Source organism: Oncorhynchus nerka, linkage group LG24 (genome assembly GCF_034236695.1).
Source record: "Oncorhynchus nerka isolate Pitt River linkage group LG24, Oner_Uvic_2.0, whole genome shotgun sequence".
Classification (NCBI taxonomy): domain Eukaryota; kingdom Metazoa; phylum Chordata; class Actinopteri; order Salmoniformes; family Salmonidae; genus Oncorhynchus; species Oncorhynchus nerka.
The window spans coordinates 75,880,689-75,900,291 of record NC_088419.1 but is presented as its reverse complement, the minus strand read 5'-3'; the positions used below and the strand labels follow the sequence as shown (position 1 = coordinate 75,900,291).

General features: G+C 44.2%; 1 protein-coding gene across 4 annotated transcripts in view; it reads right to left on the bottom strand.

Moving 5' to 3' along the window:
- Positions 1-19,603, bottom strand: part of LOC115108588 (CMP-N-acetylneuraminate-beta-1,4-galactoside alpha-2,3-sialyltransferase-like) — an 83,343-nt gene that overhangs the window by 3,255 nt on the left and 60,485 nt on the right. For all 4 annotated transcript variants that reach the window (XM_029633107.2, XM_029633106.2, XM_065009161.1 and 1 more), the window contains 2 exons: positions 8,042-8,188; positions 2,148-2,294 (listed from right to left, as the gene is read on the bottom strand). In XM_029633107.2, coding sequence (XP_029488967.1) covers positions 2,148-2,294; positions 8,042-8,188 — 294 coding nt within the window. The remainder of the gene's footprint in view (positions 1-2,147; positions 2,295-8,041; positions 8,189-19,603) is intronic.

Genomic DNA, 19,603 nt, shown 5'->3' with positions numbered 1-19,603 from the left:
TCGCTGCAAATGGAAGAGAGCGCACACTGACACCTGGTTGGGGAGTCGTGTGTATGTGCTGGGGGTGATCACATGTCAGCCATGGAGGGACCAGACCAGCCCCTCTGGGATCTGACATACCTTAGTAAAGAGTGATTTATGACCAGGCAGAGTGCTGTGTACATAATGAAGGGATCAGATGGACCTTCCAGACACTGGGACAAGTGTCTTTGTCCCAAGTGGCACTAGATTCCCTATATAGTGCACTACTTTTGAGCAGGGCCCTTAGGGATCTGGTAAAAGGTAGTGTACTGTAGGGCATAGGGTGCCACTTGGGACACACTTGCTATTGTGCTTGTGGTCCTGCCCCCTCTTCAAACACCAGCACCCACAGGCTCCTCTACACCTGACTTCCGTTACCCATCTAACTCCTCATCTTACTCCACATCTTACTCCACATCTTACTCCACACACTACCCATCTTACTCCACATCTTACTCCACACCCTACTCCACACACTGCCCATCTTACTCCACATCTTACTCCACACCCTACTCCACATCTTACTCCACACACTACTCCATATCTTACTCCACACACTACTCCACACCCTACTCCACACCCTACTCCACATCTTACTCCACATCTTACTCCACACCCTACTCCATACCCTACTCCATACCCTACTCCACATCCTACTCAATACCCTACTCCACATCCTACTTCACATCTTACTCCACATACAACTCCACACCCTACTCCACATCATACTCCACATACTACTCCACACCCTACTCCACACCATACTCCACATACTACTCCACATCCTACTCCACACCCTACTCCACACCCTACTCCACATCCTACTCCACACGCTACTCCACATGCTACTCCACATGCTACTCCACATCCACATCTCGCCTCCCGTGTGGTGGTGGGAACTGGGAAGTAACACGATGAACATTAGAGAGAAACCACAGGACTCTTGGAGAAGGGTATTAAATAAGGAGAGAAAGGTCAGTGTAAACTTCCCCTGCAGAGAAGTAAACTAGCCAAGCTAAACAGAGAGGATGTTGGTAGACAGTTTAAAGGGAGACAGAGACACACGCTTAGCAGGGAATGCTAACATACCAACACAGCCCTGGCTGTATGGTTCATAGCTGTTGACTTTGAGTGGGCGGATGGATGGATGGATGTTCCTGTTCTGTTCCGGTAACTAAGGGTTCAGAGAACAGACGATACCACGGCAACACACATTCAGGTGACATACAAGGTTGTCTGTGTCTCTTTCAGATCAACCTAACTCTTTCATAAACCATCCCTTTCACAACTTAACCCTTTCAAAATCGAAACTTGTCATAACGCTTTCACAAACTTTGTAGGATAGCCTTCTGGAATGAGGGATTGAATGACTCACTTCAGGAATGAATCACTGCAACCAAGGATGAGATAAAGATCTTTATAGTATTCATGACATGAACAACTGTGATTCCCTACAAGGTTGTCTATCTGTATCTTTCAGGTCAACCTACCCCTTTCACAGAGACTAACACCTCACCTCACACAAGTCTAAGTCTGCGTGAGTGGACTTAAAGCAGATCTGAGTCTCTCTAGATATAGTCAAACATCCATCCGACACCTGTTCACTACACAGTAAAGTCTCTAGAAAGAATGACTCGGGTTTCATTGGAAATAGTTTAGAATTACAGTGCATGGTTCAAATATTCAGGTCAGTTTGTCTCTAAATGTCCCTCCTGTTTTACAAGACGTTTATAAACACTTCTCTTAATGGAGTTATTTTGACATTGGCACCAAACTAAGCCATCAGTTCTTCTCACTTTGATGCAGTATGGAGTGTGTGTGTGTGTGCGCGTGTGTGTGAACATGTAGGTGAGCGGTGAGTTGCTGGGTAAGGATGACAAACCTCATCCATAGTTACCCATCAGACTGACAGCATACAGTACACATGCCCCTCTTTCAGCTTCCATTATTTGAACAGGGCTCTGCTAAAAACCTAAACAAACCTTCTGCTTTAGGTCAGTGTGACCTCATGGTCAGATGAAGGCATTGTTTTACAATTGACATGACATTTTTGTTCCATGATGTGTGTGTCAAGGCCCCAATCTGAAACTTAAGAGTGGTAAATGGCTGGCGTCAGTCAGTGGTACCTCTTTGATGGCCGCCATCCTGATCTTCTCGTAGTAGTGTAGGGGGGCGTGAGGGGTGCTCATGTCATAGCCAAATCCAGCCACGGCTACCTCATCACAGTTATGGAGGGCCATTGTTATGGCAACCGTCCCCAGGGTGGGAATATTCTGGAAAACACAGAAGAGAAGACAAATATTCCCTGAAACAGGACAGAATGGCAGTAGAACTATTGGAGGAATAGAACATGGGGTAACTAAAGGGAAATGTAAAAGGTTACCAAAACAGAACACATGGAATGGAACTTTGAAAGACCTCATGGCACATTTAGATTAAGGAAACAATGGCAATGTATTTTGTTAACAGAGCTGGTGAGAGAAAGGAAAACGTCCTCTCTCTCTTCCCCCGTCACTCTCTCACTCTCCCCCTCTCTCCCACTCTCTGTGCTGCTTGAAGTTCTGCTGCTTGAGATAGCTGGACATCCCGGTAGGAACGAAGTGAACTTATCAGCTGTCTGGGTGTTTGAGGGAGTTGCTGCAGGTGTATCTGTGGTGCTGAAGGTCTCCACTCTCCCTCTGACAGACACACTGTGGCAGACCCTGTGTCAGGCTGTAGGCAGCAGGTCAACAGCCCTGTGGCCAGGCAGGCTAATACCGAAAGGCTTATCAGTGTAGCTCTGTGTATGACAGACATGGCTAATCCTGCTGGCATAGCAGCGGGCGTACTGCATGGTGGCTGATTAAAACCAACCACCTCTAGCCTCTACAGTACATCTCCAGCCTAGGTCCATGCTCCCTCCATGGCCCTCTATAGGTGTGGATGTTACAACAAGGAAGGGTATCATCTCTAGCAGCTATTGAAAAGCTACTGGTTGATAAAAAGGTCCAACTAGCTCTAGCCTCTACAGTACATCTCCAGCTCAGGTCGATGCTTCTCAAGTCCTTGTCTTCTCTACGGCTCTCAGCCACGTCTCTCTACTGGGTGTGGATGAACAGGACTGTATTGTGTACACACTGTTCTGCTGTTCACTAGTATTCGCGTCTTGATTATTAATGCCTCAATTCACACTTCCATGACAACATTCCGTCAGGAGGGGGTATCACAAACTACACAATTCTGAGCTTGATTTTGATGCCCCCTTGCAGCATAGCTCTTAAAGATTTAAGGACATCAATGAACACAATTTGTGTACATTATCTTTCAATTCCTGAGATTGGAGGCATGGCATTGGCCCATATTAGTTCCAGTAGTGCTGACATCCAAACGGGACTCTAACAGTAAACAGTAAACAGTATTAGTTTGTGTTCTGACTCATTGCTGCTGAGACATCTGGAGCGCCCAGAGCAGAGCAGAGCCAACTAAGGCACCTGGAGGGGCTGTTGTATGTCTGTAGTGTGTTAGGGTACGCTGAAAACAGGACAGAAGGGTTCTGGTTCTGAAATGGTTCTTCCTGAGCTGCTCCAGTTTCAACTGTTCTGCCTTATTATTATTCGACCATGCTGGTCATTTATGAACATTTGAACATCTTGGCCATGTTCTGTTATAATCTCCACCCGGCACAGCCAGAAGAGGACTGGCCACCCCACATAGCCTGGTTCCTCTCTAGGTTTCTTCCTAGGTTTTGGCCTTTCTAGGGAGTTTTTCCTAGCCACCGTGCTTCTACACCTGCATTGCTTGCTGTTTGGGGTTTTAGGCTGGGTTTCTGTACAGCACTTTGAGATATCAGCTGATGTACGAAGGGCTATATAAATACATTTGATTTGATTTGATTTTGATTTTGGAGAACTCTTGCACGATAAAGAACCGTTCAGTTCAGTGTGGTGTTCTTGACGTGGCATCTACAGTTCTTCAGAATTCTAAAAGGTTCTTGAATGTATGGAAGCCTGCAGATGGGTCCCTTTCATAGCACACAGCAAACTGGTCAGTGTTACTTGTGCTGATTTTTCAGTGTAACATTTCTAGTGTTGATTCAAGAGTTAAATTAACACTCAGTGGTGTAAAATAACCCCAATGTTGGTGTTAAGTTATCAGAGTTGAACCGAAAACCACGCCCATCATTATCATATTTCCCAACATGCTCTAATACAGGTTGATCTTCCGAATTGTTTGTTTCAATATCTATGTATTTGCAGGTACATTGATCAATTAATTAATCTTATGCTACTCAAATATGTGACCCGTTTCAAGAAGGTAGGCAGGCGTATGTCGCATGTCACTACCTCACAGGAGAGGCATTTGAACGTTTAATCAAAATGTGTTTTTTGGCAGAAATACCTTCTGGAACATGTGTGCCTTAATAACAAATGTGTATGCCATCTGTAAATACGAATAACATTGTTAAATTATGAGCTTAGTTGGTTAAGCCACGTAAAAATACAGGAACCTTCCCACTAGCCATGATTGGCTGAGATAATGGATGGGCTGGACATGCCGAGAGATGATTTCGGATTGGGTTCGCCATGTAGCATGCTTCTGTCTATAACATGAGCTGCTCAGGATGTGTGGATAATCCTTTCGACCTTTGTTTAAAAAAAAACGGGAAAAGTTTTGCTACTCTGCTCAACATTGCTGCCCTGAAGTTAATAGCGCTATCAGTGGGAAAAAGCTACGATGGACTACTTTCTGGAGGACGATCGTGCCATGCTTACTCTCTCTGACGCCGAAAATGAATCAGACAATGAGGAAATCCCTGATTTAGGTAAAAACATTTTCATTGAACCAGAAATTGTAGTCCTCTGATGACGGTGTCGTTGTCATGAAATAAGTTGACTGAGTTTTGAAATCAGAGTGGATCGCCCGTTGGAAGCAGAGAGGTGATTGCCAAATAAGGAGAGAGTCCAAAAGAGAACAGGAGGCTGTTGTATGAAACACCTGTCTCTGGATGACATCTTTAAACTAAGGGCAACCATGGTATCCAAGACAAGTAGGGAGAGGCGTTCATCCATGTATACGAGTAAGAGTCTAGCTATATTTTCAGATATTATACATTTCTAATTTGGTCAGAAAGTCGTTTTCATTGCAAATTAAAGCGTACTGTTAGCTAGCTAGCTAAAGTTAGCTGGCTGGCTCGCTAGCTAAGGTTACATGTATGATCTGTGTAGTAATATTATTCGTAGCTCAGAAAGCCATTTGCATTGCTAGTTATAGCTTTATATTAGCTAGGTAACATTGAACCTAGTTGGTTAGCTTTAGCTACCTGCAGATTCATGCATGGTATTATTGCTGCATTCAAAACAATTAGGAACTCTGCAAAATACGAGGTCAAATCGTGACAGTAATCTTCAGGTCAGAAAGTCGGAGTTTTAGAAAGAAGCCCGAGTGGAATTCCCGAGTTGGATAACTGTTCAAATCAATTCTTCTCAGCCAGAGCTAATTCTTTTCAGAGTTCCCAGTTGTATTGAGCAGGGCATTAGAGTTGGGATTATGGTTTATTGTTTAGCTACCTAGCTAGCTACATGTCTAAACAAAAGACACCACTATGCAAGTAACAAATAAACTTTGATTTTATTGGATATAGTGTGTGTTTACCAGAGACGGAAATGTGAAGTACAACATGACGTGCACCAGTCAGATTAGGATATAGGCCAAGGTCTACAACAACTTTCACCACTTTTAGTCTTGAAATCTTTGGTTGTTTACTACACTATGATTAAAGAGATGGGTGGGGCTAAGGCTTAAGTGGGTGTGAACGATGCTGAGCGGGTGTTGACAAAGAAGAGCTCTCCAGTCCATGTATTAAAACATTCATGTCCATTTTCACAAAAGTGGGGTTACAAGTTTATCAACTTTCAAAGCAGAATTACTTTCCCATTGTTCCTCAATTGCAGTCTCTACTTTTATCCAATGTAAAAAACACAATTTCAAATGTTGCTACATAGAAACGAATCCAAGTGGTGGGTCACATATAAATAACATAGAAACTATTCCAATCTGTTACTTGAACTGGTAACACTTTATATTAAGGTCCCTTAAAATAAACAATTTCAAAACAGTTTGTAAAGAGTTTACTTACAATTTATTCATAATTATTCCTACATTTGTAAATGTTAATAAGCAATCTCTAAATACACATTTAGAACACTATTTTCAAGTATTTACAAGATCATTAATAAGGTGTTTGATCATAGTATGTTCACAATTTGTAAATTATTAATAATGTACTTATAAACCTGTTGTAAAGGAGTTATTGTAAACTATTGTAAAATAATATTATTTTAAAAAATGTAATGGTTGATTCGTCACATTCATCGTAAAGAGGAGACGAAAGCGCAGCGTGATTAGAATACATTCTTATTTTAATGAAGGAAGAACACTTAAACAAACTAACCAAAACGAACGTGAAACTATGAACGAGTGCAGACACAAGCAACTACACAGACAATATCCCACAAACTTTCCAAGGCATATGGCTTGCCTAAATATGGTCCCCAATCAGAGACAACGATAAACAGCTGCCTCTGATTGAGAACCAACCAAGGCAACCATAGACATAAAAACACCTAGACTGTATAAACCACATAAACATACAAAAAACATAGACAGGTGGAAAACATATATCACCCTCGTCACACCCTGACCTAAACAAAATAATAAAGAACACAAAGATAACTAAGGTCAGGGCGTGACAGTACCCCCGCAAACCTAAACCTATATGGGAGGGTCTGGGTGGGCATCTAACCTCGGTGGCGGCTCTGTGGCGTGTCTGGGTGGGCATCCCGCCTCGGTTGCGGGTCTGGGTGGGCATCTAACCTCGGTGGCGGCTCTGAGTCCGCTCTTGTAGCACCGACCCGTGGATCATCGTCGGAGGCTCTGGACTGCAGATCCTCGCCGTAGGCCCCGGGATGGGTACCCTCGCTGCGTGGATCATCGCCGGATGTTCTGGACTGGGGACCGTCACTGGAGACCCCGGACTGGGAACCGTCGTTTGAGGTTCCGGACTGTAGCCCGTCGTTTGAGGTTCCGGACTGTGGCCCATCGTTTGAGGTTCCGATCTGTGAACTGTCGCCGAACGCTCTGGACTGGGTACTGTCGCCGGACGCTCTGGACTGGGTAATGTCGCCGGACGCTCTGGACTGCCAAGGCGCACTGTAGGCCTGGTGCGTGGTGCCGGTACTGGTGGTACCGGGCTGGGGACACGCACCTCAGGGCGAGTGCGGGGAGGAGGCGCAGGATAAACTGGACCGTGGAGACGCATTGGAAATCCAGAACATAGAGCTGGCACAATGGCTGGATGCCCATTCTAGCCCGGCAAATGCGAAGAGCTGGAATAGAGCGCTCCAGGCTAGAATAGCGCACTGGAGACACTGTGCGCATCTCTGCATAACACAGTGCCTGACCAGTTGCACGCTCCCCACAGTAAGCGCGAGGAGTTGGCTCAGGTCTCCTACCTGACACAGCCAATCCTAATCTAAAGTTCCTGCCGGAAGTGTTGTAGAATTTAATGGGATGCTTTAGCATTAGCTAGCCTAGCATGCTGATGACAAAAGGCAGTTTAATGAAAAACAAGCAGTATTTCAATCTTCTCTATTTCGCGGCTTCGATAATGGGATAATTAGGAGTACAGTGACACCTTCCATCCCTGACTTTAGGTATGTTTTCAAGCCATAGTGAAAAAATATGAACATATTTATTGTTTAACATAGGCCCCCTTTGACTCGAAGGCAGACTGAACATCATGTTTTCTTAATATCATGAAATATCAAATATGTAACTGAAATCGTTCAAGCAAGAAGTCCTTATACTTTCTTGTATTATGTACTTCTTCTTGTTTTAGGATGCAGATATGGATAGCAGCCATTTTACGGGCTCCTGACCAGTTTTGTGTGTTTTTCTATGCTGATCGTAATTTTTTTAAACATAATATTTCCGCCATAATTTCCTATGACGGAAAACAGCAGTGAGTTGCCCATTCTCTCACCCCTCTCCCCATCTGTCCGTTGTTGTGAGGCAGGCCGATGAACCTGAAGGCAGCCTCCTGGATGAAGTAAGGGTTGAGGATCCTCATCTCACTGGGCTCCCTGGGGACATGACGGGCCACAGACTTCCAGAACCCTTCTGTGCTACGCTATGAGAGACAGAGAGAAAGAGAGATAAATAGAGGGGGGTAGGGGGAGGGAGAGAGAGAGAGAGAGAGAGAGAGAGAGAGAGAGAGAGTGAGAAATATAAAGGTTAGTGTAATTGTAGCATGAAAAAATGGTGCCTAGCCGTAATAATAAATTAAGAAATCAGTAAAACATTTACTACTTTCAATAACAATGTGATCTCTCTCTGTAACAATGTGATCTCTCTCTCCTAAAGCACAACTTTTCTTGCTCTCAGACTCAACTGTTGCATATCAAATACCAGGGAGCTCAGAGCACCTAAACATCTCTTCTCATCAGACCTGTGTTGAAATACTATTTGAAATCCTTTAAAATACTTTGAGCAATTGCTCTAGCCTGCCTGGTGCCAGATGGGTGGGGTTTTCAGTTTGGGGACGATTCTATTAGTCCATTAAGCCAGGCAAGCTTAATCAAGCACTTGAGTGGGTTGAGTCACTGATGTGATCTTCCTGTCTGGGTTGGCGCCCCCCCTTGGGTTGTGCCGTGGCGGAGATCTTTGTGGGCTATACTCGGCCTTGTCTCAGGATGGTAAGTTGGTGGTTGAAGATATCCCTCTCGTGGTGTGGGGGCTGTGCTTTGGCAAAGTTGGTGGGATTATATCCTTCCTGTTTGGCCCTGTCCGGGGGTATCATCGGATGGGGCCACAGTGTCTCCTGACCCCTCCTGTCTCAGCCTCCAGTATTTATGCTGCAGTAGTTTATGTGTCGGGGGGCTAGGGTCAGTTTGTTATATCTGGAGTACTTCTCCTGTCTTATCCGGTGTCCTGTGTGAATTTAAGTGTGCTCTCTCTAATTCTCTCTTTCTTTCTCTCTCTCAGAGGACCTGAGCCCTAGGACCATGCCTCAGGACTACCTGGCATGATGACTCCTTGCTTTCCCCAGTCCACCTGGCCTTGCTGCTGCTCCAGTTTCAACTGTTCTGGCTGTGATTATTATTATTTGACCATGCTGGTCATTTATTAACATTTTATAATCTCCACCCGGCACAGCAGGAAGAGGACTGGCCACCCCTCATGGCCGGGTTCCTCTCTAGGTTTCTTCCTAGGTTTTGACCTTTCTAGGGAGTTTTTCCTAGCCACCGTTCTTCTACACCTGCATTGCTTGCTGTTTGGGGTTTTAGGCTGGGTTTCTGTACAGCACTTTGAGATATCAGCTGATGTTCAAAGGGCTATATAAATACATCTGATTTGATAAAGTATTTTAAATGATTTATAATAGTATTTGAACCCAGGTCTGCTTCTCTTGTTCTTCTGCCTCACAGTGGTGTAGTGCTGCCTGGAGAAGTGGGTATACTCACATAAAAAACATCCAGAGGAAAGGCGCACTGTGTGAAAAGCTCAATGACAAACAGTGACATGCACTCTGAATGACTTTAACATGATAAATCCCATATTGGTCTTTCACAGTCAGGTCAACCCAAACTGTACCGGCTAATAGTAGGCCTACTATTGAAACAGTTCAACTGAGTCAGGAATTCACAGCATTGGATTTCCCACAATTTTTTCAGGTTTTTGTTCTCAAAGTCACACTTTTTTAAACAGAAAAACAACAAAATGGTATGTTCTAAGTCCATAACAATGCTTAAACCACAAGTGTGCAGGCACCTAGCATTATTGTTTGATTAGCCGTGTTTCTGTAGCACATGAGATGGAGTTTGCAAAATAAATGGCCACTGGATTAAAGCAAATATTCATGATATCATTCTGACAGGTACGTAAGCATAGGCTACTTTGTAGCTAGTTACCATTGAAAACAGAAGGTTTCTGGGAATGCCTTTCCATCTACCAGAAGACAGTTAGGTCTATCATTAGCATCGCTATATTTTTCCTGTTCCTTAATTGTTTGAAACCTGGAAATGTGACTTCATATTATGAGGCATGTCTTACCTTGCTTGAAAGTAGCCTAGAGTCAAAATCCCACCATAGAAACATGGAGACAATTATTTTGTATAAAGACTTGCTCATATGAGTTCTGCTCTATTGGTTTCATTTCTACTTTCTTTCATGTGTCTAACAACCAAAGACATTATCCTAGTCATATGAGCAACCCATGATAGTTGTTGCATCTTTAAATCCCCCTCTTTCTAACGTGTATTTCCATCTCTGTCCATGAAACCGTTTGTGTGTGCGGTGCGCATTTTAGAACAGTGAAGAAATAATAGTTAATCAACATTTTAAGCTAAACATTCTGATCTGTTCCATCAACCCTATTAATTGATACAGCATATACCTCCACTACTCTACTTTGATACGTATCAGTGGAGATTAAGGAGTGAGTATACGCAAGGCCCACTGAAAAATAATTGGGTATAAGGCATATACCTATGTATACCCTCCACTACACTACTGCTGCCTCATGATTAGTTGTGCATTCCTCTCTTCAGCTGAGAAACTGACAAAGTGAGAGCTGACGCTTAGCAGTTGGTCAGTGGATTTTAACACAAGTCACCTGTACAAACAGACCAGAGCGATGCCTTTGATATTTCCAAATAAAGAGTGACTATAAAATATAGCCAAGTGGCTTTGAGGCGGATTTGGCTGTGTGCCCAGGACAAGCCCAGACACATCCCACCTCTCTGTCAGACAGGTTCTGAATAAAGGGCCTCTCTGGTTCTGACAGGGCAACAACATCACAGCGAAGGACACATAAAGCCAAGCCCAGGGACACATAAAGCCAGACCCAGGGACACAGTCCCCACTGTAGTAAAACTAAAAACATGTGATCTCAGGTTTCACCTGGTCGTTCTGAGAGGGAATAGTGATGGAAGATGCTGTAATAAATACAGAATATGACACCTATACATAATTATTGGGAATTGGCTTTATTTGAGTTATTATACAGTATATTGTGAAAGGTTCCTATTCATATTCAACTTGCTGCCATCAACACAGTGTACAAACGGTGAATGTTGTTGTTATGTGGAGCCTGTCACGCCAGTTACACAGACTGTGTTCCAGGTCCTAGTCCATTGTAGCAAGATCTCAAGCTGGGTCTGGGGCAGGGGGGAGATCAGATTCAGAGTGTTTAATAGTCACATGTAGAGGGTCGCAGGTGTGATTGCAGAGTACACTTAAAATCTTGGGCTTTGAGCTTCAACATGCAGGACGAAATAAAATAATGAAAATGGTAAAAAAAAAAAAATGAAATAGCACTATATACATAATAACAAATGTGGCAGTGATGAATAATACAATTTCCATTAGGGTGGAGGCAGAGTAAAGACTGTTGAGGGGGTGGGGGGAGTGACCATAGGGGGAGCTGCATGACCATTGAGATGGTGTGGGGACCAAGTGAAATAAAAAATACAAATTAGTTTGGGTGGATGTCCATAGGGGGAGTAGCAGGGGGAGGGTGGAGCAGGTAGCTGACTAGTGGTGGCTATTCAGCAGCCTGATGGTCTGGGGGTAGAAACTATTGGCCAGTCTTTCAGTTTTTGCCATGATGCTAATGTACTGCCTGCATCTGTATGATTGAAGTGGGGAGAACAGGGCATGGCTTGGGTGGCTGGGGTCATTGGTGATCTTCTTGGCCTTCCTGTGACACCTGGTGTTGTAGATGTCCTGGTGGGCAGACAGTGTGCAGCCAATGGTGCGTTCGGCTGCACATATCACCCTCTGAAAAGCCTTGCTATCCGCGGCGGTGGAGTTGCTGTACCAGGCTGTGAGGCAGCCTGACAGTATGCTGTCGATGGTGCTCCTGTAGAACACTGTGAGGGCCCTCGTGGACAGGACACATTTCTTCAGCATCCTGAGATTGAAGAGTAGCTGTCGTGCCTTCTTCACTACGGTGTCTGTGTGGTTAGACCATTTCAGCTACTCTGAGATGTGTAAGCCGAGGAATTTGAAGTTATTGACCGTCTCTATGGCGACCCTGTTGATGAGGCTTGTCCAGCCTGGTTCCTCCTGAAGTTCACAATCAGCTCTTTTGTTTTGCTAACGTTAAGGGAGAGGTTGTTTACCTGGCACCACACCATCTGAGTGCCTACCTTCTCCCTGTAGACTGTCTCGTCATTGTTGTAACTCAGGCTTACTACTGTCGAGTCGTCAGCAAACTTGATGATGGAGTTGGAATTGTGTGAGGCCACCAAGTTCCAGCTCATAGCCTAGCCTACTGGGGTGGGAGGACATACAGGAAATCAGGGCTGTTTTCTGTGAGGTCCCTCTCCTGCACCAAGCAGATACTGTATACTTCATAGAGGAGTTGCAGAGAACCCCAGACCAGTTCAGGGAGCCCTGTGACTTTTACGGGCCACGTGGGGTTCCTTTTACGGGCTAGGGGTTTATAAAAGACAAGTAAAGAACACCTCACAGCACAGGCCATTTATCATCTATTTTTTATTTTGTCCAAAAGAGAGATTTGTTGCCCTTCCATGTAGGCCTAGGTACCGCACGCTAAGATAACTAACTTGGCAATCTAACCCAACACAGAAGTAACGTCATCTCCATGAAGCTACAGCTACAGAAGCATTGTTTTGGTTTTTCCTTCAAAGGGAGAATGTTCTGGAGTAGATAAAAGCCAGCTGAACGTCTGTTTATCCAATAGGAATAATATTTTCTTTGATTCCTTTTGACAAAACCCATCCCATTCCATGAGTCATGTCAAGCCTCCAACCACAAATAAATACCATGGCTAATTGGCCTCGGCTGGCACGAACCTAACCCGTACTTTATTTTTCCCATTTCCGTGGTAGAGATTCTAGAATTAAGAAGAGAAGTGTCAGAACTCCAATGCTTTTGACGAGAGCCCTGGTCAAAAGTAGTGCCCTAAATAGGGAATGCAGTGCTATTTGGGACGCAGAACCCGTCTGTGGTTTCCCTGGTAATAAAGAAGTGATAAAGTGTGAGGAAATTACCGATATCAGAAACAGATGGAAACCAAACGAAGCACAAAACAACCGTCTCACTCTCTGACATGTGGCTAGTAATTCCCCTACCCCTAAGATTGGGGGGGGGGGGGTCCAAAAAAGCCTATTCCTTTTTTCATTTATTTTTTACCGGTTTGTACTGGGTTACCTTCAGATGAGTCTCATGAGCAAAACGGAGAACACATTTGTATTTGTGAGAGTCTCGGGGTGGGGTCATAGTTCCTAGCCCAAATCGTTTGTACCCCACAAACGTTTTCATGGGAAGACTGATTTTTGGGATGTCTCCTGGTCTGACAAACACAGTTGTAGCTCTGCCACCTGCCCCCGCAGAAGCAGAAGGCCAACATCAGCGGATGTGTTACATTGTGACGCAGCCCATGCACAACAGAAGTATCTAACTGAAACAGATGGATTCTGATGGTGATTTTTGTATTATGCCAATAAGATTTCTGCACGGGCATGGTCATAAACTCTAGGCGAAAAGACTACATAAGAACAACAGCATGATCAGATGAGTCACGATATGACCACAAACTACTCTTAGATAAGATTTCAGATACACTGTATATACAAAAGTATTTGGACACCCCTTCAAATGAGTGGATTTGGTTATTTCAGCGACACCCGTTGCAGACAGGTGTATAAAATCAGCCACAAACCATGCAATCTCCATAGAAAAACATTGACAGTAGAATGGTCTTACTCAAGAGCTCAGTGACTTTTAACGTGGCACCGTCATAGGATGCAACCTTTGCAACAGGTCAGTTCGTCAAATGTCTGCCCTGCTAGAGCTGACCCGGTCAACTGTAAGTGATGTTATTGTGAAGTGGAAACGTTTAGGAGCAACAACGACTCAGCAGTGAAGTGGTAGGCCACACAAGCTCACAGAACAGGACTACCGAGTGTGAAGCGCGTAAAAATAGTCTGTCCTCGGTTGCAGCACTCACTACTAAACTGCCTCTGGAAGTAACGTCAGCACAAGAACTGTTCGTAGGGAGCTTCATGGAATGGTTTTCCATGGCTGAGCACCAGCACACAAACCTAAGATCACCATGTGCAATGCCAAGCGTCGGCTGGAGTAGTGTAAATCTCGCTGCCATTGGACTCTTGAGCAGTGGAAACGTGTTCTCTGGAGTGATGAATCACGCTTCACCACCTGGCAGTCTAACGGACTGGGTTTGGCGGATGTCAGGAGAACACTACCTGCCCCAATGCATGGTACCAAGTCTAAAGTTTGGTGGAGGAGGAATAATGGTCTGGGTCTGTTTTTCATGGTTTGGTCTAGGCCCCTTAGTTCCAGTGAAAGGAAATATTAATGCTACAGCATACAAAGACATTCTAGACGATTCTGTGCTTCCAATTTTGTGGCAACAGTTTGGGGAAGGCCGTTCCTGTTTCAGCATGACAAAGCGAGGTCCATACAGAAATGGTTTGTCAAGATCGGTGTTGAAGAACTTGACTGGCCTGCACAGAGCCCTGACCACAGAGCCCTCAACCCCATCTAACACCTTTGGGATGAATTGGAACGCCGACTGCGAGCCAGGCCTAATCGCCCAACATCAGTGCCAGACCTCACTAATGCTCTTGTGGCTGAATGGAAGCAACATCTAGTGGAAAGCCTTCCCAGAAGAGTGGATGCTGTTGTAGCAGCAAAGGGGGGACCAACTCCATATGATTTCGGAATGAGATGTTTGACGAGCAGGTGTCTACATACTTTTGGTCATGTACTTTAAATTAGATTTGATAAAACATGAGTTAGGAGAGGGGGTTTGAATGCAAAATAAGACAATGGAAAATATGACTAAACGGATAATACATAAATGTTTTTTTTTTATCATTGCACATAAAGTCCAACCGAAACTTGACTTTCTCTTTTAACCCAACCCCTCTGAATAAGAGAGGTGCAAGGGGCTGTAATAGGCGGTTAACTGCCTTGCTCAAGGCCGGAACGACAGGTTTTTCAGCTCGTCGGTTCAGGGTTTTGAACTGGGAATCTTTCTACAGGCCCAACACTCTAACCGCTAGGCCACCTGCCGCCCAACAAGGTTCAAACAGCCCCAGTGAAAGCATTACTCTGGAAGAGGTCACGTGTGCTCTTGGCGAGGATGGCTGTGTAGTTGAGGAGCTCCATCGAACACAACAGTAAATTGGTTTTGGCAATGATATTTACCCATTTTGGGGCATAGTTATACTCATACAAGTCAAAGGCAAATTGTGTTACAACCAAAAAGAACAAATGTCTAACCGCAAAATAGCCGCAAATCACAGCTCGCAAAGGATTCCCTGCAGACAAAACCATCCAAGCTTAGCAAGAAAATGGAGGCTGCATACGGGCCAGTGTGTGGAGTAAAGGTGGTGGAGTAAAGGTGGTCCAGAGTTTTTCTCCCTCTGATTGCACATTTAACATGCTGATAGAAATTTGGTAGGCCAGCTACATATAATATATATGCACCTAATGCAAACAGGCCCAATTTGTTTCTCAAACTCTCTTAGAACTGGGTGACATCCCAATATTATTGGTGGGTGATTTGAACCAGATTCTAGACAAGGATCTGGACAGGTCTCAGCCTAGAAATAGTCTGGAGAGCAAATCAGCAGCTGCAATAAGACTACCAGCTAGGGATTTAGGCTTAAATTATATTTCAAGCTCAATACACCCAGGTGGGAGGGACTATTATTTCTTTCTCCCACCCACAATGTTTACACTAGGATTGATTACTTCCTAATCTCACAGTTGCTAGTGGATATCTCTCTCAGGTCTACAATAGGTAATATAATCATTTAGGACCATGCTCCAGTGTTCAGATGCCTTTCCCAGTTTTTACAGACTCCTAGGAGCTGCATATGGTGCTTGAACAGGACTCTGTTAAAATATAGCATATTCATCTAAATGAATAGTGATTAGATGTCTCTTTTTGAGCAAACTAACAAGAGATAGGAAAGTACTGTCTGAAATTGAGGGGGAGGATTATATCTTATGCATCATTCAAGAAAAGGACTGCCAATCTCCACTCCACCGAACTACAATGTGAGCTTCAGCTGCTTGACACTTCATACTCCCAAAACAAGAGACACAACTATGTTAAACAAGAAAATTGCTACTAAATATAAACTTAATAGATTATATCATAAAAAAGCTTGATAATTCACTTTTCCACATGAATCAATCTTATTGGGAGATGGGTGAAAAACCTGGCCGCTTGCTGACATACAGACTGAAGCAGCAAAACAGTAGGAACCATATAGCTGGAATACGGTTGCAAAAGTGTACAATTTCTACCTCGTCAAAGCAGATAAATGAGGAGTTTAGAGGCTTCTACAACACCCTTTATATATCACAGAGCATACTGGACAAACAAAAGTTTGATAGCTTTTTTGCAGACCTGAATTTAACACAACTCTCAGATAAGGATAGAGATGATTTATATGCACCGCTTAAGGTTGAAGAGATCTCTCATGTTATCAATAATACGCCTTCTAACAAGTCACCTGGGTTAGATGGCCTCCCTTCTGACTTTTATACAAAGTGTCAGACAATTATTACTCCAATTTTGATAGAGTTATGTAATGATGCATATAAAGTTGCATCTTTACTCTCTTCCATGCATACAGCAATTATCTCTTTTATCCACAAAAAAGGGAAAGATCCACTTGATCCGAGTGGATATTAGCCGATTTCTCTTATTAATTATGATGAAAAGATCTTAGCAAAGGTGCATTCAAACAGATTGTCTACGCTCATTGGTAGTATCATCAACCTGGATCAGACTGGCTTTTATCCCCCACCCTTATAGCTCAGATAACCTTAGAAGGCTGATCAACATATAGTGTGCTGGCCAGGACTCAAGCGCTCCAACAATTGCTTTGTCATTAGATGTTGCCAAGGCCTTTGACTGTGTGGAATGGGGCTACCTTTTTGAATCTCTTACACGATTCTTATGCCTACGTTTTAACAAATGGTCTCATATCAACTCTTTCCAGTTACATGTCGCTCTCGCTGCTGGTGATTCTCTGATCCACCTCTACGCAAACAACACCATTCTGTATACCTCTGGCCCTTCTTTGGACACCTCCAGATGAGCTTCAATGCCAAAGAACTCTCCTTCCGTGGCCTCCAACTGCTCTTAAATGCAAGTAAAACTAAATGCTTCAACCGATCACTGCCCGCACCTGCCTGCCCGTCCAGTATCACTACTCTGGACGGTTCTGACTTAGAACATGTGGACAACTACACATACCTGGTGTCTGGCTAGACTGTAAACTCTCCTTCCAGACTCACATTAAATACTCTCCAATCCAAAATTAAATCTAGAATCCGCTTCCTATTTCATAACAAGCATCCTTCACTCATGCTGCCAAACATACTCTAGTAAAACTGACCATCCTACCGATCCTCGACTTCGGGAATGTCATTTACAAAATAGCCTCCAACACTCTTCTCAATAAATTGGATGCAGTCTATCACAGTGCCATCCATTTTGTCACCAAAGCCCCATATATTACCCACCACTGCGACCTGTACGCTCTCGTTGGCTGGCCATCGCTTCATACTCGTCGCCAAACCCACTGGCTCCAGGTCATCTACAAGTCTCTGCTAGGAAAAGCTCCACCTTACCTCAGCTCACTGGTCACCATAGCAGCACCCACCCGTAGCACTCGCTCCAGCAGGTATATCTCATTGGTCACCCCCAAAGCCAATTCTTCCTCCTTCCAGTTCTCTGCTGCCAATGACTGGAACAAACTGCAAAATCTCTGAAGCTGGAGACTCTTACCTCCCTCACTAGCTTTAAGCACCAGCTGTCAGAGCAGCTTACAGATCACTGCACCTGTACATAGCCCATCTGTAAAGAGCCCATCCAACTACCTTATCCCCATATTGTATTTATTTATTTATCTAGCTCCTTTGCACCCCAGTATCTCTACTTGCACATTCATCTTCTGCACATCTACCATTCCAGTGTTTAATTGCTATATTGTAATTACTTCGCCACCATGGCCTATTTATTGCCTTACCTCTCTTATCTTACCTCATTTGCACTCACTGTATATAGACTGTTCTTTTTTTCTACTGTATTTTTGACTGTATGTTTGTTTATTCCATGTGTAACTCTGTGTTGTTGTATGTGTCGAACTGCTGTGCTCTATCTTGGCCAGGTCACAGTTGTAAATGAGAACTTGTTCTCAACTAGCCTACCTGGTTAAATAAAGGTGAAATAAAAAAAACATTATTTTTATTTTTTATCTTTGATTGGCTTCCAGGCCACACTCTTTGAGTGGCCTCTGGGACCCCAGTTTTGATATATTCTCACATATGTGTAATACAACTGTTAGCCCCAACCTGTTCAATGCCATTTTTGGGGTACTTTTCCGAGACCAGAATGCTACCACGCATCGCATTTGCCTCGCTGCTAGCTCGCCGCTAAGTCCTCTTTCACTGGAAGTCTGCAAAGCTGCCTTCCTTTATGCAGTGGGTTAAGGAAGTGATGTCATCTCTGTCTCTGGAGAAGGTCAGGTACACTGTGCTTGGGTCCCAACAGAAGTTTGACTTAACCTGGGCTCCATTAATACAATATGTGGAGAGCCTGTCTTTTACTTAGTGGAACTTGCATATTTTGGTAAGCTGTCATGTCTGTTTTAGTGGCCATTTGTGCTGATATGAATTTTATTGAACTTTTTCCATTGTTTTTGTTTATTTTACTGTTTTTCTGTTTGTTTCTGTCCTATTTAATTGACTTTAATAGTATATCTTTGTATGATGCCTTGGTTGGTGGGTGGATTGGAGGGAGGGTGGATTAGAGGGTGGATTGTAGGGAGAGAGGGTGGATTGGAGGCTGGGGTGGGTGGATTGGAGGGAGGGAGGGAGGGAGGTTGGGTGGATTGGAGGGAGGGTGGGAGGATTGGAGGGGCGGGAGGAAGGGTGGATTGGAGGGAGGGGTGGGTGGATTGGAGGGAGGGAGGGTGGATTAGAGGGTGGATTGGAGGCTGGGGTGGGTGGATTGGAGGGAGGGAGGTTGGGTGGATTGGAGGGCGGGAGGAAGGGTGGATTGGAGGGAGGGGTGGGTGGATTGGAGGGAGGGGTGGGTGGATTGGAGGGAGGGGTGGGTGGATTGGAGGGAGGGAGGGTGGATTGGAGGGTGGATTGGAGGGAGGGGTGGGTGGATTGGAGGGAGGGGTGGGTGGATTGGAGGGCGGGAGGAATGGTGGATTGGAGGGAGGGGTGGGTGGATTGGAGAAAGGGAGGGTGGATTGGAGGGAGGGAGGATGGATGGATGTAATATTTAGGGGTTGAGGTTGTACTGTTTCTGTTCTCATATTGGAATGTATCTGAAGTCAGTTGTTAATGTAGTGTAGCAGTGGTGCTATTATTTATTTTAATTTAAAAAATGATATTGTTTTTGGTGTGTCTGATATCATTATCTGGTTTTATATTATGTTTATAATCGTCTGTATTTGTCATATCGTGTCTTTTTTGTTGTTAATAAATTGTTCATTAAAAAATGAAGAAAGCATTACCC